General features: G+C 49.8%; 1 protein-coding gene across 2 annotated transcripts in view; it reads right to left on the reverse strand.

The window, feature by feature from the left end:
- Window positions 1-16,723, reverse strand: part of LOC144501412 (cytochrome P450 2J6-like) — a 73,860-nt gene that overhangs the window by 41,963 nt on the left and 15,174 nt on the right. The window contains exons 3-5 of one of the 2 annotated variants that reach the window (XM_078225138.1): window positions 3,410-3,562; window positions 2,080-2,240; window positions 164-337 (exon numbers count right to left, since the gene is read on the reverse strand). In XM_078225138.1, coding sequence (XP_078081264.1) covers window positions 164-337; window positions 2,080-2,240; window positions 3,410-3,562 — 488 coding nt within the window. The remainder of the gene's footprint in view (window positions 1-163; window positions 338-2,079; window positions 2,241-3,409; window positions 3,563-16,723) is intronic. The other variant, XM_078225139.1, reaches the window with a different exon arrangement.

Genomic DNA, 16,723 nt, shown 5'->3' on the forward strand with positions numbered 1-16,723 from the left:
ATCTGGACTTGAAACGTCAGCTCTTTTCTCTCCTTACAGATGTTGCCAGACCTGCTGAGATTCTCCAGCATTTTCTTTTCTGGCTTCAGATTCCAGCATCCACAGTAATTTACTTTTATCCAGCCAACACTGTCTGGGATATGTTCCAATTTCTGTCACATACCTTTCCCTGTTCTGCTAAGAAAGCATCAATGAAATCTCTGGGCTCATCTGGATTCCAGGACTTTTTATGCTCTACGATTATTTCCTGTATGAAGCGGATAATCAGGTGTTGATTTTTGAATATTTTATTGTGTGGACCTGGGAGGTGGCGAATACAGGGGAACGAGTTCACCAACTGCAACAAACACAGAGTTTGAAGTGAAAGACATTACATTTTTCTAACATGTCTCTGATTTAACTGTAAACATTAGACACAGAAATTCACTCCACTATGTTTACCACAGAGCCGAAGGAAAAAATTTACATTTTCTTAGAGCTTCTCAAAACATTAAATACTTTGAAATGTAGTCATTGTTGTTATGTGGAGGCCACAGCAGTCAATTTTCACAAAGTATGATCCATCCGCCATTAGGTTAGTGACTGGTTGAGAAGTAGCATGTTATCCAGGACAACTTTCCTTTTCTTTCATCTGAAAGTGTTGGCGGATCTTCAGTTTAATATTTCAACTTAATGACAGCTCCTCCAGCACTGTAACACTCCCTCAGTACTGCACTTCAATTGTCAGGTCGAATGATCTGCTCTACTCTTTGGAATGGGATTTGAACCCCTGATCATCTGACAACTTAAATGCAAGTTGTTCTTTCTTTCTGGTGAAAAGCATACATTGTTGGTAACAAAAGCTCAAGTAACTCAAATATCAATTTATTGGCATATCTACATTTTGTGTTGATAAGTGACATTCACATCACCGAGCAATGGCTATCTCCAACAAGAGAGAATCTGACCATTAGCCCTTGACATTCAATGACATTGCCATTACTGAATCAACGCCCCTTGACATTCAATGACATTGCCTTTGCTGAATCCACCACCATCAACATCCTGGGGAGGAGATTACCATTGACCAGGAATGTAACTGGATCAACCAATTAAATACCACAGTGGAGATTGGGAATTCTGCCTTCACCTCTGACACTCAAAAGCCTGTCCACTATCTACAAGGCACAAGTCAGGAGTGAGGTGGAATAATTGGTCTGACTGTATTCACTAGAGATTAGAAGAATGAGAGGAAATCTGATTGAAACATATAAAATTCTAACATGGCTGGACAAATGAGAAGCAGGGAGGATGTTTTCCCTGTTTGGGAAATTTAAAAGCAGGAGACACAGGGGGAATTTTACCGTCCTGCCCACCATGGGAACCGTAGCGGATGAAGGGGCGGACCATGCAAAAGTCCATTGGCCCCGGGAGGGATTTTCCAGTTTTGGGGCCAGCGCAGCCGGAAGATCCTGTCCACGGTCTCAGGATATGGGGTAGACCATTTAGAATGGAGATGAGGAAAAATTGCTGGTTGTTTCTTTAAAGTCTCGCCACTCCAATGTTGCCAAAATGTGTATGAGTGAGCCGGAGTACTTCATCTGGATTGGCAAATGGTCTTTTTGTTTTAGTTGTGCCAATCCAGCTGCAGTTCACTATTGCAATGATGTTCTCTGTTACTTTGGGTAGGAACATCTGGCAACACCCCATTATGAACATACAACACGGAGATTTATTTTGACTTGTGGTAGTATAAAATAAAATGATATTGATTTTGTCCATTGTACCTCATCCTCTCTCCCCTCCATTTTCTTTACCATTCAATATTAATCCCAACCTCCCACTCGCCTACATCAATGTGCTTAAAGGGTAGAGATCAAATCACCTTATTTCCATTCCATGAAGCAGCACATTGGCCAAGTTATGATGGCAGAAATGAAAATGGTCTTTGCATTTCTCTGAACTCTCAAGTCATTCCAGTATGTTCTTTAAACTCACCTGATACTGTGACTCAACCTTGGCTTTGTTTCATATGAGACTGAGTCTGATGCTCAAATCCCATAACACACTCCTTTCTGGTATATTATGGAGTTGTCTTACCTGACCCCAAAATCCTCCTTCCAAGACAAAGCTTTCCCCGACTATATGAAGAAATTCAAGGAACTTTTCATCTCGATATTCAAACCGTTCTCCAAAGACAATTGAGCAGATAATATTGGAGGTTGCGTTGTTAATCTTGAAGTGTGGATCGAAAGGGAGACCTGAAGAAGTGATGACAGACTGTGAATGCTCCCAAATGAAGATTCCCCAGTTACAAACATGCTGAAATTCTTAAATATAGTGACTGTAGGGCAAGGATATCTAAATCAGATTCCACTTATTCCATGTGGACCAATTCGCACCCGGCCACTCTAGGGAAAAGAGTTACTGGAAGGGTTACAGTAAAGAAGGAGGCTATTTGGCCCCATCATGTCCATGCTAGCTCTTTGTAAGTGGAACTCACCTAGCTCCACTTTCCTGCCTTTCCTCCATATCTCTGTAAATGTTTCCCTTGAGATGGTTATCCAGTTCTCTTATGAAGGCCATACTGAATTAGAAATAGGAAGAGGAGTCAGCCATTCAACCTGTTCCATCATTCATCAAGATCACAGATGATTTGAACTGTGGCTTTAACTCCACTTTCTTGCCACCTCCATAACCCTCGACTTCCTTGTGGATCAAAAATCTGTCTAACTCAACCATGAATATATTCAATGACCAGTGCTCTCTGTGGAAGAGAACACTGAACTGCTTTACCACATTCTCAATAATCTCCAGCTGCTCCTCAGAAACGTTCTCCCCACCTCTCTGACAAATTCATTTTCAACTTCCAACACGCTTGTCTCTTCAGTTCTCAGCTTGCTGCAGGGCCTCTGCTGCATTGACCTGAACTGTTCCATCATCTCTACCTTCAATGCCCTCAATCTCATCAATGACACCCTTCGAGTAACCACAGACAGAACCAGCACACACATCCATGCTCCTTCATTCCCGGGATGCATAGGTTAGAGGGATTAGTGGGGTAACCATGTCCGATTATGGGGTTAGGGCCGAGGTGGGATTGTTGTCGATGCAGACTCGATGGGATGAATGGCCCCCCCTCTACACTGTCGGGATTCTATGATTTGTCTGAAGATTGGTGTTTAGAATCAGTGTCACTGGCACTTTTAGCAGTGCCTCAGAAGCCTCAACAGGTCAGTCTGTAGTACAACTCTGAGATTCTCTCCAAGATCATTAATATTCCTGCCAATCAAAATCCATAGCTGTATATTACAATGACGTGGAAACTTTGTCTCACCTTGTAAATTCCTGTTGCATTTTACTATCTGCTTAAACTATCAATTCACCTCCACAGCAGCTGGTTAGTGCATCTGACATTTCATTTCCTTACCTTTTGCACTTTCAAGTTCTTTGTTTAAAAATCCGGCTTCCTTGATAATTCGCAAATCCAGAGATTTCTTCCCGAGCCCAAAGTTTCTCAGTGTTGTAAGAGAAAACCTCCTCTGCTCTCTCCACCAATGACCATATTTTGCAAAGACAATACCTACAGAGGTACAATAAAAACTTGTTAAACTTCCTATGTTTGACTTTGAATGTTACTGTAAAATGGAGAATATCGATTCAAACATCTGAGGAAATTAAAATTGGAAGAGATAATTAATGGGCAGCTGAAAGCGTAACAGGAATTTATTCAGCTTGAGTAACCCGGGCAATACAGATATGTTGAGACAGGTGGAAACTGGCGAAAGTTTACTTTGCCTAAACAATGATGCCGGATAGGAATAGGTGTCAGTCTCTCTCGGGAGATGATGGACTGAGCCCAGGGTGTATGCCACTCCTGGATTGAATCTCATCTGTTGTGGCCATAGAGGCTGATTTGAGAGTGGCAGCCCCTTCTGCAGTTGGCACAGTTGGCCTGAAGTCAGCTTTTGTCCCCCTCTCCCTGGGCTCTTTTCCGCCTCCTGGTCATTTTTTTTGCCCTCTGCTTTTTCCACGCCTTTCCTGGCCACGTTTCTCTCGGCACTCTGTCAGCAGCGAGGCCTTCATGTGCAATGACTCCAGTCCCGATTGACTTGAAGTCTCTCTTGCAGACTCCATGTATTGCAGTTGTGGATGTGTGGGTGACCTGTTGGCCTATGGAAAGCTTGCTATCAGCATGCGACCCTGTCTTTGGGAAGGTGACCATCATCCATTCAACTCATGTGACCCAGCCAGTGGCGTTGACTCAAAGAAGACAAACATTCTGGGGGATCTCTGCATACTGGTGTATTTCTGTATTTGGCACTCTTTCCTGCCAGGAGATGCCCAGTATTCATTTGAGGCAATGGAGGTGAGAGCTATTCAGCTGCTTTCCTTGACTTGCCTAAGTTATCTATGCCTCTCTACAGTAAAGGAGGGTGTTGAGAACACAAGCCTGTATGTATGAAGCTTTGTATTTTTGGATAATTTGCTGTTGATCCACAACTGACTTCTCAACTTTGACATGACAGCTGCAGCCTTGGCAATTCTGGTGCTGGGTTCAACATCAAGGGAACTGGTTAATGGTGATTATTGACCCAAGATATGTGAAGCTGTTGATGAACTCCAGAGTGAGGTTGAAGTGGAATCTGCATTGTGCCCAATAACTTTGTTCTTCCTGACACTGATGGTTAGTCAAACCCCTTGCAAACCTGGGAGAACCGATCTACAAGTTGTTGCTAGTGAAGCTTAGCAAGGGATATCAGTGCAGTGACATTAGCAAAGAGGAACTCACAGACTAGAAAATACAGGCTTTGGTCATGGCATGCAGTCTTGTCATCAGGTTTGGTATGCAGATGGACACCCTCATTTGAGTCATCAAAAGCATACAAAACAGCACAGAAAAGAAACACCAAAGAGAGTTGGCACCAGGTGTAGCCCTGCTTTCCTCCGCTGCTGATGTTGCTTCATTGTAACTGACAGAACTGTGCATGTACTTGTGGAAAGAATAAATGATGCCCAGAATTCCAGGCGGGAAACCTATTTTCTGCAGTAGATTGAAGAGTTCATCAAAGGCATCGGTGAGGTCTACTAAAGTAATGAAAAGTCATTCCTGCTGTTTGCAGCGCTTGTTCTGTAGCTGCCAAAGTGAGAAAATGTTGATCCGCCAGCTCTGAAGCTACACTGTTGTGTAATGCCAGAGTCTACAATCTGGTCAGAGCAACATCAGCAAAGATCTTCCTCATAATATTTATCAAGGGGATGGCTCAGTGATGCAGTCACTGTGAACCCCTTTATTTTTGTACAATGCGACTATTTTTACATCACAACTGCCTTGAGGGTCAAATCTTTCCTTCCAACAGAGACACGATAGTTCATGGAGTTGCTGATTTTAGGTGCAAGGTTATCATTTCCTTGGGCTTTACCATGAGTAAGCTGTTAATGGTCTTGTAGAGCTCTCCTTTGGTGGGCTTACTGTCCAGATTCTCGATGACCATAAAATCCGAAATGGTTCGGAGAACTCCTTCAGTGAAAAGTTCTCCGTTGCGCAGAGTTCAACAGAGTGCTCAACCCACATTTCCAGCTGCTTGCTAGGTTCAGTGATAGAAACTAGAAGCAGGAGTAGGCCATTCGGCTCTTCAAGCCTGCTCCACCATTCATTTTGATCATGGTTGATCATTGAATTCAATATCCTGATCCCCCCCCCCCCATATCCCTTGATCCCTTTAGCCCCAAGAGCCATATCTAATTTCTTCATGAAATCAGGCAACGTTTTGGCCTCAACTACATTCTGTGGTAGTGAATTCCATACATTCACCACCCTCTGGGTGAAGAAATTTCTCCTCACCTCAGTTCTAAAAGTTTTACCTGTTATCCTCAAATATGACCCCTAGTTCTGGACTCCCCCACCACCAGGAACATTCTTCCTGAATCTACCCTGTCTGAATCTACTAGAATTTTATAAGTTTCTATGAGATCCCCTCTCACTCTTCTAAACTCCAGTGAATATAATCCTAACCGACTTAGTCTCTCCTCATATGACAGACCTGCCATCCCAGGAATCAGCCTGGTAAACCTTTGCTGTATTCCCTCTATAGCAAGGACATGCTTCCTCAGATAAGGACACCAAGGACGGAATTTTACCGGCACATCCGGCTGAGTTTCGTATAATCCCGCCTGAGACCAATGGAGAATGCCATTCTCCAAGCCTCGCCCGTCCCCGGAATCGGGACGAGTTGCCTGTAAAATTCCGTCCCAGAACTGCACACAATACTCCAGGTGTGGCCTCACCAATGCCCTATACAATTGCAGTAAAACATCCCTATCCCTATACTCAAATTCTCTTGCTGTGAAGGCCAACATACCATTCGCCTTCTTTACTGACTGCCGTACCTGCACATTCACTTTCAGCGGCTGATTCACGAGGACACCAAGGTCTCGTTGAGTACCCATCTCTCTCAATTTGCACCCATTCAAGTAATAATCTGTCTTCCTATTATTGCTACCAAAGTGGAAAATCTCACATTTATCCACATTATACTGCATTTGCCATGCAGATGCCCACACACTCAGTCTGTCCAAATCATGCTGAAGCATCTCTGCATCCTCCTCACAGCTCACCCTCCCTCCCAACTTTGTATCATCTGCAAATTTGGAGGTAATACATTCAGTTCCCTCTTTCAAATCATTAATATATAATGTGAACAGTTGGGGTCTGAGCACAGATCCCTGCGGAACCCACTAATCAAGAACTGCCAATCAGAAAAAGACTTATTTATGCCAACTCTTTGCTTCCTATTTGCTAACCAGCTTTCTATCCATCTCAAGACACTACCTGCAATCCCATGTGCTTTAACTTTACATAGTAATCTGTTATGTGAGACCTTGTCGAAAGCCTTCTTAAAGTCTAAATAAACCACATCCACTGGTTCCCCTCAGTCAGCTCTCTAGTTACATCCTCAAAGAATTATATAAGACCATAAGACATAGGAGCAGAATTAGGCCACTCGGCCCATCGAGTCTGCTCCGCCATTCAATCATGGCTGCTATCTTTCTCATCCCCATTCTCCTGCCTTTTCCCGATAACCCCTGATCACCTTATTAATCAAGAACCCATCTCTGTCTTAAAGGCACTCAATGACCTGGCCTCCACAGCCTTCTGTGGCAGAGTTCCACAGATTCACCACTCTCTGGCTGAAGAAATTCCTCCTCATCTCTGTTTTAAAGGATCGTCCCTTTAGCCTGAGGTTGTGCCTGCTGGTTCTAGTTTTTCCTACTAGTGGGACCATCCTCTCCACGTCCACTCTATCCAGGCCTCACAGTATCCTGTAAGTTTCAATAAGATTCCCCTCTCATCCTTCTAAACTCCAACGAGTGCAGACCCAGAGTCCTCAACTGTTCCTCATACGACAAGCTCTTCATTCCAGGGATCATTCTTGTGAATCTCCTCTGGACCCTTTCCAAAGCCAGCACATCCTTCCTTAGATACGGGGCCCAAAACTGTTCACAATACCCCAAATGGGGTCTGACCAGAGCCTTATACAGCCTCAGGAGTACATCCCTGCTCTTGTATTCTAGCCCTCTCGACATGCTAACATTGCATTTGCCTTCCTAACGGCTGACTGAACCTGCACGTTAACCTTAAGAGAATCTTGAACAATGACTCCCAAGTCCCTTTGTGTTTCTGATTTCCTAAACATTTTCCCATTTAGAAAATAGTCTGTGCCTCCATTCCTCCTTCCAAAGTGCATAACCTCACACTTTTCCACATTGTATTCCATCTGCCACTTCTTTACCCACTCTCCTAACCTGTCCAAGTCCTTCTGTAGCCCCCTGCTTCCTCAATACTACCTGTTCCTCTACATATCTTTGTATCATCTGCAAACTTAGCGACAGTGCCTTCAGTTCCTTCTTCTAAATTATTAATGTATATTGTGAAAAGTTGTGGTCTCAGCACCGATTCCTGAGGCACACCACTAGTCACTAGCTGCCATACTGAGAAAGACCCTTTATCCCCACTCTCTGCCTTCTGCCAGTCAACCAATCCTCTATCCATGCCAGGATCTTACCCTTAACATCATGGGCTCATAATTTATTGAACAGTCTCCTAAGCGGCACCTTGTCAAAGGCCTTCTGGAAATCTAAATAAATCACGTCCATTGGTTCTCCTTTATCTATCTTCCTTGTTACCTCCTCAAAGAACTCGAACAAATTTAGTCAGACATGACCTCTCCTTGACGAAGCCGTGCTGACTCAGTCCTATTTTATCATGTACTCTGCGATCTCATCTTTAATAATAGACTCTAAAATCTTGCCAATGGCTGAAGTCAGGCTAACCGGCTGATAATTTCCCATCTGCTGCCTCCCTCCCTTCTTAAACAGCGATGTTACATTAGCTACTTTCCAGTCCTCTGGTACCTTCCCTGCCTCCAGTGATTCCTGAAGATCACCACCAATGCCTCCACAATTTCCTCAGCTATCTCTTTTAGAACCCTGGGGCATAGCCCATCCAGTCCAGGTGATTTATCCACCTTCAGACCTTTCAGTTTCCCCAAATCCTTCTCCTTAGTGATGGCCACTACACTCACCTGTGCCCCCTGATTCTCCTGGAGCTCTGGCATCTCATTGGTGTCTTCCGCCGTGAAGACTGATGCAAAGTAACTATTCAGTTCCTCTGCCATTACTTTGTGTCCTATTATTACTTCTCCAGCCTCATTTTCCAGTGGTCCAATGGCTATTTTTGCCTCTGTCTTACCTTTTATATATTGAAAAAAACTCTTCCGATCTTCTTTTATATTATTAGCTAGCTTATACTCATATTTCATTTTCTCCCTCCTTATTGCTTTTTTAGTTGTCCCCTGCTTGTTTTTAAAGGCTTCCCAATCCACTGGCTTCCCCTAATCCTCACCACTTTATATATGTTTCTTCATTTGCTTTTATGCTGCGCTTGACTTCCCTCGTCAGCCATGGATGCCTCGCCCTCCCCTTAGCATGTTTCCTCCTCCTTGGGATGAATTTCTGTTGTGCCTCCTGAATAACCCCCAAAACTCCTGCCATTGCTGTTCCACTGTCTTCCCTGCTAGGCTCCCTTTCCAGGCAACTCTGGCCAGCTCCTCCCTCATGTCTTTGTCGTTAACTTTAATTGTAATACCGTTACATCTGATTCCAGCTTCTCCCTCTCACACTGCAGGGTAAATTCTATCATATTGTGATCACTGCCCCCTAAGGGTTCCTTCACCTTAAGTTCCCTAATCAAGTCTGCCTTATTACACATCACCAAATCCAGAATTGCCTGTTCCCTAACGGGCTCTGTCACAAGCTGCTCCAAAAAACCATCTCTTAGACATTCCACAAATTCCTTTTATTGGGATCCACTACCTACCTGATTTTCCCAGTCCACCTGTATATCAAAGTCCCCATGATTATTGCAATATTGCTTTTTTTATATGCCTTTTCTATCTCCTGATTTATTTTCTGCCCCACATCCTGATTACTGCTAGGGGGCCTGTACATAACTCCCATCAGGGTCTTTTTACCTTTGCGATTCCTCAACTCCACCCACAGAGATTCTGTGCCTTCTGATCCTATATCGCTTCTTGCAATCAATTTAACTTAATTCCTTACTAACAATGTAACCCCGCCCCCTTTGCATTGCAGGGATTCTATGATTCTACGACCACCTCCCTTCTCATACATGCTAACTATTTTGCTTTGCCTGAGGTGAGATTCCTGCAACCTATGTTTTTTGTTCAATGACGTGGTCTTGGAACTTTACTAACTTCACAGGATCCGGAGTGGTGTAGCCAATTGTGTACAAAATTGGCTTGATGACAGAAGACAGAGGGTGGCTGTAGAGGGTTGTTTTTCAAAATGGAGGCCTGTGACCAGCGGTGTGCCTCAGGGATCAGTGCTGGGTCCACTGTTATTTGTCATTTATATTAATGATTTGGATGAGAATATAGGAGGCATAGTTAGTAAGTTTGCAGATGACGCCAAGATTGGTGGCATAGTGGACAGCGAGGAAAGTTATCTCCAAATGCAACGGGATCTTGATCAATTGGACCAGTGGGCTGACGAATGGCAGATGGAGTTTAATTTAGACAAATGCGAGGTGATGCATTTTGGTAGATTGAACCAGGGCAGGACTTACTCAGTTAATGGTAGGGCGTTGGGGAGAGTTACAGAACAAAGAGATCTAGGGGTACATGTTCATAACTCCTTGAAAGTGGAGTCACAGGTGGACAGAATGGTGAAGAAGGCATTCGGCATGCTTATTTCATTGGCCAGAACATTGAACATTGGGGAGGTTTAACACGGATATTTAACACGGATATCAGAAGGATGTATTTTACACAGAGGGCGGTGGGGGCCTGGAATGCGCTGCCGGGCTAGGTGGTGGAGGCGGACACACTGGGAACGTTTAAGACTTATCTAGATAGCCACATGAACGGAGTGGGAATGGAGGGATACAAAAGAATTGTCTAGTTTGGACCAGGGAGCGGCGCGGGCTTGGAGGGCCGAAGGGCCTGTTCCTGTGCTGTATTGTTCTTTGTTCTTTGAATACAGGAGTTGGGACGTCTTGTTGAAGTTGTACAAGACATTGGGAAGGCCACACTTGGAATACTGTGTACAGTTATGGTCACCCTATTAAAGAAAGGATATTATTAAATTAGAAAGAGTGCAGAAAAGATTTACTAGGATGCTACTGGGACTTGATGGTTGAGTTATAAGGATAGATTGGAACTTTTTTCTCTGGAGCGTAGGAGGCTGAAGGATGGTCTTGTAGAAGTCTATAAAATAATGAGGGGCACAATCAGCTAGATAGCCAACATCTTTTCTCAAAGGTAGGGGAGTCTAAAACTAGAGGGCATAGGTTTAAGGTGAGAGGGGAGAGATACAAAAGTGTCCAGAGGGGCAATTTTTTCACACAGAGTGTGGTGAGTGCCTGGAACAAGCTGCCAGAGATAGTAGTAGAGGCGGGTACAATTTTGTCTTTTAAAAAGCATTTACACAGTTACATGGGTAAGATGGGTATAGAGGGATATGGGCCAAATGCGGGCAATTGGGATTAGTTTAGGGGCTTAAAAAAAAGGGCGGCATGGACAAGTTGGGCCGAAGGGCCTGTTTTCATGCTGTAAACCTCTATGACTTTATAACCTCTCCTGAGCCCTTGACTCATTTAACTAGTTGAAAGTCCTCATCATTAACCTGGACTTCTACCCTCTCCTTTAATAGATTCGTTAAGCACGATTTCCTTTTTGTAAATCTATGCTGACTCTATCTAATTATGCCACTGCCTTCCAAATGCGGAGTTATGAAATCCTTGATAATAGACTCCAGCAACTTCCCCCGTACCGACGTTATGCCCTCTGGTCTATAGTTCCCTGTTTTCTTTCAATCTCCCTTTTTCAACAGTGGACTTACATAACCTACCCTCCAATCTGGAGGAACCAGTCCAGAGTCCAAAGAATTTTGGAAAATAATCACCAATGGACATACTATTTCCAGGGCACTTCCTTAAATACTCTAGGATGATGATCATCCCTGCCTTTGCCTTCAATGGAACTGATTTAGTTGCTGCTGGGCCAGTTGCTTTCTTGATTCCTTAATAAAACACTCGAGCATCCCTGGAATAACCAGCAGATTATATCCTGCTGCAGATTTTCAACCAATATTAATTGACCTTTTCCCCAGATCGCACTGTGACCTGTTGCCCTGAACGCACTGTGACCTGTTACCCCGAGCGCACTGTGACATGTTGCCCTAAATGCACTGTCACCTGTTGCGCAGAGCGCACTGTGACCTGTTGCGCAGAGTGCACTGTGACCTGTTGCGCCAAGCGCAGTGTGACCCGTCGTCCCGAGCAATCTGTGACCTGTTACCCCGAGCTCACTGTGACCTGTCGCCCTCAACGCACTGTGGCCTGTTGCCCTGAGCGCACTGTGACCCGTCGCCCCGAGCAATCTGTGACCCGTCGCCCCGAGCAATCTGTGACCCGTCGCCCCGAGCAATCTGTGACCTGTCGCCCCGAGCAAACTGACCTGTCGCCCCGAGCAATCTGTGACCTGTCGCCCCGAGCAATCTGTGACCCGTCGCCCCGAGCAAACTGACCTGTCGCCCCGAGCAATCTGTGACCTGTCGCCCCGAGCAATCTGTGACCCGTCGCCCCGAGCAAACTGACCTGTCGCCCCGAGCAATCTGTGACCTGTCGCCCCGAGCAATCTGTGACCCGTCGCCCCGAGCAAACAGTGACCCATCGCCCCGAGCAAACTGACCTGTCGCCCCGAGCAATCTGTGACCCGTCGCCCCGAGCAATCTGTGACCTGTCACCCCGAGCAATCTGTGACCTGTCACCCCGAGCAATCTGTGACCTGTCACCCCGAGAAAACTGTGACCTGTCGCCCCGAGCAAACTGTGACCCTTCGCCCCGAGCAATCTGTGACCCGTCGCCCCGAGCAATCTGTGACCCGTCGCCCCGAGCAATCTGTGACCTGTCGCCCCGAGCAATCTGTGACCCGTCGCCCCGAGCAATCTGTGACCCGTCGCCCCGAGCAATCTGTGACCTGTCACCCCGAGAAAACTGTGACCTGTCGCCCCGAGCAAACTGTGACCCGTCGCCCCGAGCAATCTGTGACCCGTCGCCCCGAGCAATCTGTGACCCGTCGCCCCGAGCAATCTGTGACCTGTCGCCCCGAGCAAACTGTGACCCGTCGCCCCGAGCAATCTGTGACCTGTCGCCCCGAGCAAACTGTGACCCGTCGCCCCGAGCAATCTGTGACCCGTCGCCCCGAGCAATCTGTGACCCGTCGCCCCGAGCAATCTGTGACCTGTCACCCCGAGCAATCTGTGACCCGTCACCCCGAGCAATCTGTGACCCGTCGCCCCGAGCAATCTGTGACCCGTCACCCCGAGCAATCTGTGACCCGTCGCCCCGAGCAATCTGTGACCCGTCGCCCCGAGCAAACTGTGACCCGTCGCCCCGAGCAATCTGTGACCCGTCACCCCGAGCAAACTGTGACCCGTCGCCCCGAGCAAACTGTGACCTGTCGCCCCGAGCACTCTGTGACCTGTCGCCCCGAGCAATCTGTGACCCGTCGCCCCGAGCAATCTGTGACCTGTCGCCCCGAGCAATCTGTGACCCGTCACCCCGAGCAAACTGTGACCCGTCGCCCCGAGCAAACTGTGACCCGTCGCCCCGAGCAAACTGTGACCCGTCGCCCCGAGCAAACTGTGACCCGTCGCCCCGAGCAATCTGTGACCCGTCGCCCCGAGCAATCTGTGACCCATCGCCCCGAGCAAACTGTGACCCGTCGCCCCGAGCAATCTGTGACCTGTCGCCCCGAGCAATCTGTGACCCGTCACCCCGAGCAAACTGTGACCCGTCACCCCGAGCAAACTGTGACCCGTCGCCCCGAGCAATCTGTGACCTGTCGCCCCGAGCAATCTGTGACCCGTCACCCCGAGCAATCTGTGACCCGTCACCCCGAGCAATCTGTGACCCGTCACCCCGAGCAAACTGTGACCCGTCGCCCCGAGCAATCTGTGACCTGTCGCCCCGAGCAATCTGTGACCTGTCGCCCCGAGCAATCTGTGACCCGTCGCCCCGAGCAAACGGTGACCTGTCGCCCCGAGGAAACTGTGACCTGTCGCCCCGAGCAAACTGTGACCCGTCACCCCGAGCAAACGGTGACCTGTCGCCCCGAGCAATCTGTGACCCGTCGCCCCGAGCAAACGGTGACCTGTCGCCCCGAGCAATCTGTGACCTGTCGCCCCGAGGAAACTGTGACCTGTCGCCCCGAGCAATCTGTGACCTGTCGCCCCGAGCAATCTGTGACCTGTCGCCCCGAGCAAACTGACCTGTCGCCCCGAGCAATCTGTGACCCGTCGCCCCGAGGAAACTGACCTGTCGCCCCGAGCAATCTGTGACCCGTCGCCCCGAGGAAACTGACCTGTCGCCCCGAGCAAACTGACCTGTCGCCCCGAGCAAACTGACCTGTCGCCCCGAGCAATCTGTGACCTGTCGCCCCGAGCAATCTGTGACCTGTCGCCCCGAGCAAACTGTGACCCATCGCCCCGAGCAATCTGTGACCCGTCACCCCGAGCAATCTGTGACCCGTCGCCCCGAGCAAACTGACCTGTCACCCCGAGCAAACTGACCTGTCGCCCCGAGCAAACTGACCTGTCGCCCCGAGCAATCTGTGACCCATCGCCCCGAGCAATCTGTGACCTGTTGCCCCGAGCAAACTGTGACCCGTCGCCCCGAGCAATCTGTGACCTGTCACCCCGAGCAATCTGTGACCTGTCGCCCCGAGCAATCTGTGACCCGTCGCCCCGAGGAAACTGACCTGTCACCCCGAGCAAACTGTGACCCGTCGCCCCGAGCAATCTGTGACCCGTCACCCCGAGCAAACTGTGACCCGTCACCCCGAGCAAACTGTGACCCGTCGCCCCGAGCAATCTGTGACCCGTCACACCGAGCAATCTGTGACCTGCTACCCTGAGCGCATTGTGACCCGTCACCCCGAGCAATCTGTGACCTGCTACCCTGAGCGCATTGTGACCTGTCGCCCCGAGCAATCTGTGACCGTCGCCCCGAGCAATCTGTGACCCGTCACCCCGAGCAAACTGTGACCTGTCGCCCCGAGCAATCTGTGACCTGTCGCCCCGAGCAATCTGTGACCTGTCGCCCCGAGCAATCTGTGACCTGTCGCACCGAGCAAACTGACCTGTCGCCCCGAGCAATCTGTGACCTGTCGCCCCGAGCAAACTGACCTGTCGCCCCGAGCAATCTGTGACCTGTCGCCCCGAGCAATCTGTGACCCGTCGCCCCGAGCAATCTGTGACCCGTCGCCCCGAGCAAACTGTGACCCGTCACCCCGAGCAATCTGTGACCCGTCGCCCCGAGCAAACTGTGACCCGTCACCCCGAGCAATCTGTGACCCGTCGCCCTGAGCAATCTGTGACCTGTCGCCCCGAGCAAACTGACCTGTCGCCCCGAGCAATCTGTGACCCGTCACCCCGAGCAATCTGTGACCCGTCGCCCCGAGCAAACTGTGACCTGTCGCCCCGAGCAATCGGTGACCCATCGCCCCGAGCAATCTGTGACCCATCGCCCCGAGCAAACTGACCTGTCGCCCCGAGCAATCTGTGACCCGTCGCCCCGAGCAAACTGACCCGTCGCCCCGAGCAATCTGTGACCCATCGCCCCGAGCAATCTGTGACCCATCGCCCCGAGCAAACTGACCTGTCGCCCCGAGCAATCTGTGACCTGTCGCCCCGAGCAATCTGTGACCCGTCGCCCCGAGCAATCTGTGACCCGTCGCCCCGAGCAATCTGTGACCTGCTACCCTGAGCGCATTGTGACCTGTCGCCCCGAGCAATCTGTGACCTGTCGCCCCGAGCAATCTGTGACCTGTCGCCCCGAGCAATCTGTGACCCGTCGCCCCGAGCAATCTGTGACCCGTCACCCCGAGCAATCTGTGAGCCGTCACCCCGAGCAATCTGTGACCTGCTACCCTGAGCGCATTGTGACCTGTCGCCCCGAGCAATCTGTGACCCGTCACCCCGAGCAATCTGTGACCCGTCACCCCGAGCAATCTGTGACCTGCTACCCTGAGCGCATTGTGACCCGTCACCACGAGCAATCTGTGACCTGCTACCCTGAGCGCATTGTGACCTGTCGCCCCGAGCAATCTGTGACCCGTCACCCCGAGCAAACTGTGACCCGTCGCCCCGAGCAAACTGTGACCTGTCGCCCCGAGCACTCTGTGACCTGTCGCCCCGAGCAATCTGTGACCTGTCGCCCCGAGCAATCTGTGACCTGTCGCCCCGAGCAATCTGTGACCCGTCACCCCGAGCAAACTGTGACCCGTCGCCCCGAGCAAACTGTGACCCGTCGCCCCGAGCAAACTGTGACCCGTCGCCCCGAGCAAACTGTGACCCGTCGCCCCGAGCAATCTGTGACCCGTTGCCCCGAGCAATCTGTGACCCATCGCCCCGAGCAAACTGTGACCCGTCGCCCCGAGCAATCTGTGACCTGTCGCCCCGAGCAATCTGTGACCCGTCACCCCGAGCAAACTGTGACCCGTCACCCCGAGCAAACTGTGACCCGTCGCCCCGAGCAATCTGTGACCTGTCGCCCCGAGCAATCTGTGACCCGTCACCCCGAGCAATCTGTGACCCGTCACCCCGAGCAATCTGTGACCCGTCACCCCGAGCAAACTGTGACCCGTCGCCCCGAGCAATCTGTGACCTGTCGCCCCGAGCAATCTGTGACCTGTCGCCCCGAGCAATCTGTGACCCGTCGCCCCGAGCAAACGGTGACCTGTCGCCCCGAGGAAACTGTGACCTGTCGCCCCGAGCAAACTGTGACCCGTCACCCCGAGCAAACGGTGACCTGTCGCCCCGAGCAATCTGTGACCCGTCGCCCCGAGCAAACGGTGACCTGTCGCCCCGAGCAATCTGTGACCTGTCGCCCCGAGGAAACTGTGACCTGTCGCCCCGAGCAATCTGTGACCTGTCGCCCCGAGCAATCTGTGACCTGTCGCCCCGAGCAAACTGACCTGTCGCCCCGAGCAATCTGTGACCCGTCGCCCCGAGGAAACTGACCTGTCGCCCCGAGCAATCTGTGACCCGTCGCCCCGAGGAAACTGACCTGTCGCCCCGAGCAAACTGACCTGTCGCCCCGAGCAAACTGACCTGTCGCCCCGAGCAATCTGTGACCTGTCGCCCCGAGCAATCTGTGACC

The sequence above is a fragment of the Mustelus asterias genome, chromosome 12 (assembly GCF_964213995.1).
Source record: "Mustelus asterias chromosome 12, sMusAst1.hap1.1, whole genome shotgun sequence".
Lineage (NCBI taxonomy): Eukaryota > Metazoa > Chordata > Chondrichthyes > Carcharhiniformes > Triakidae > Mustelus > Mustelus asterias.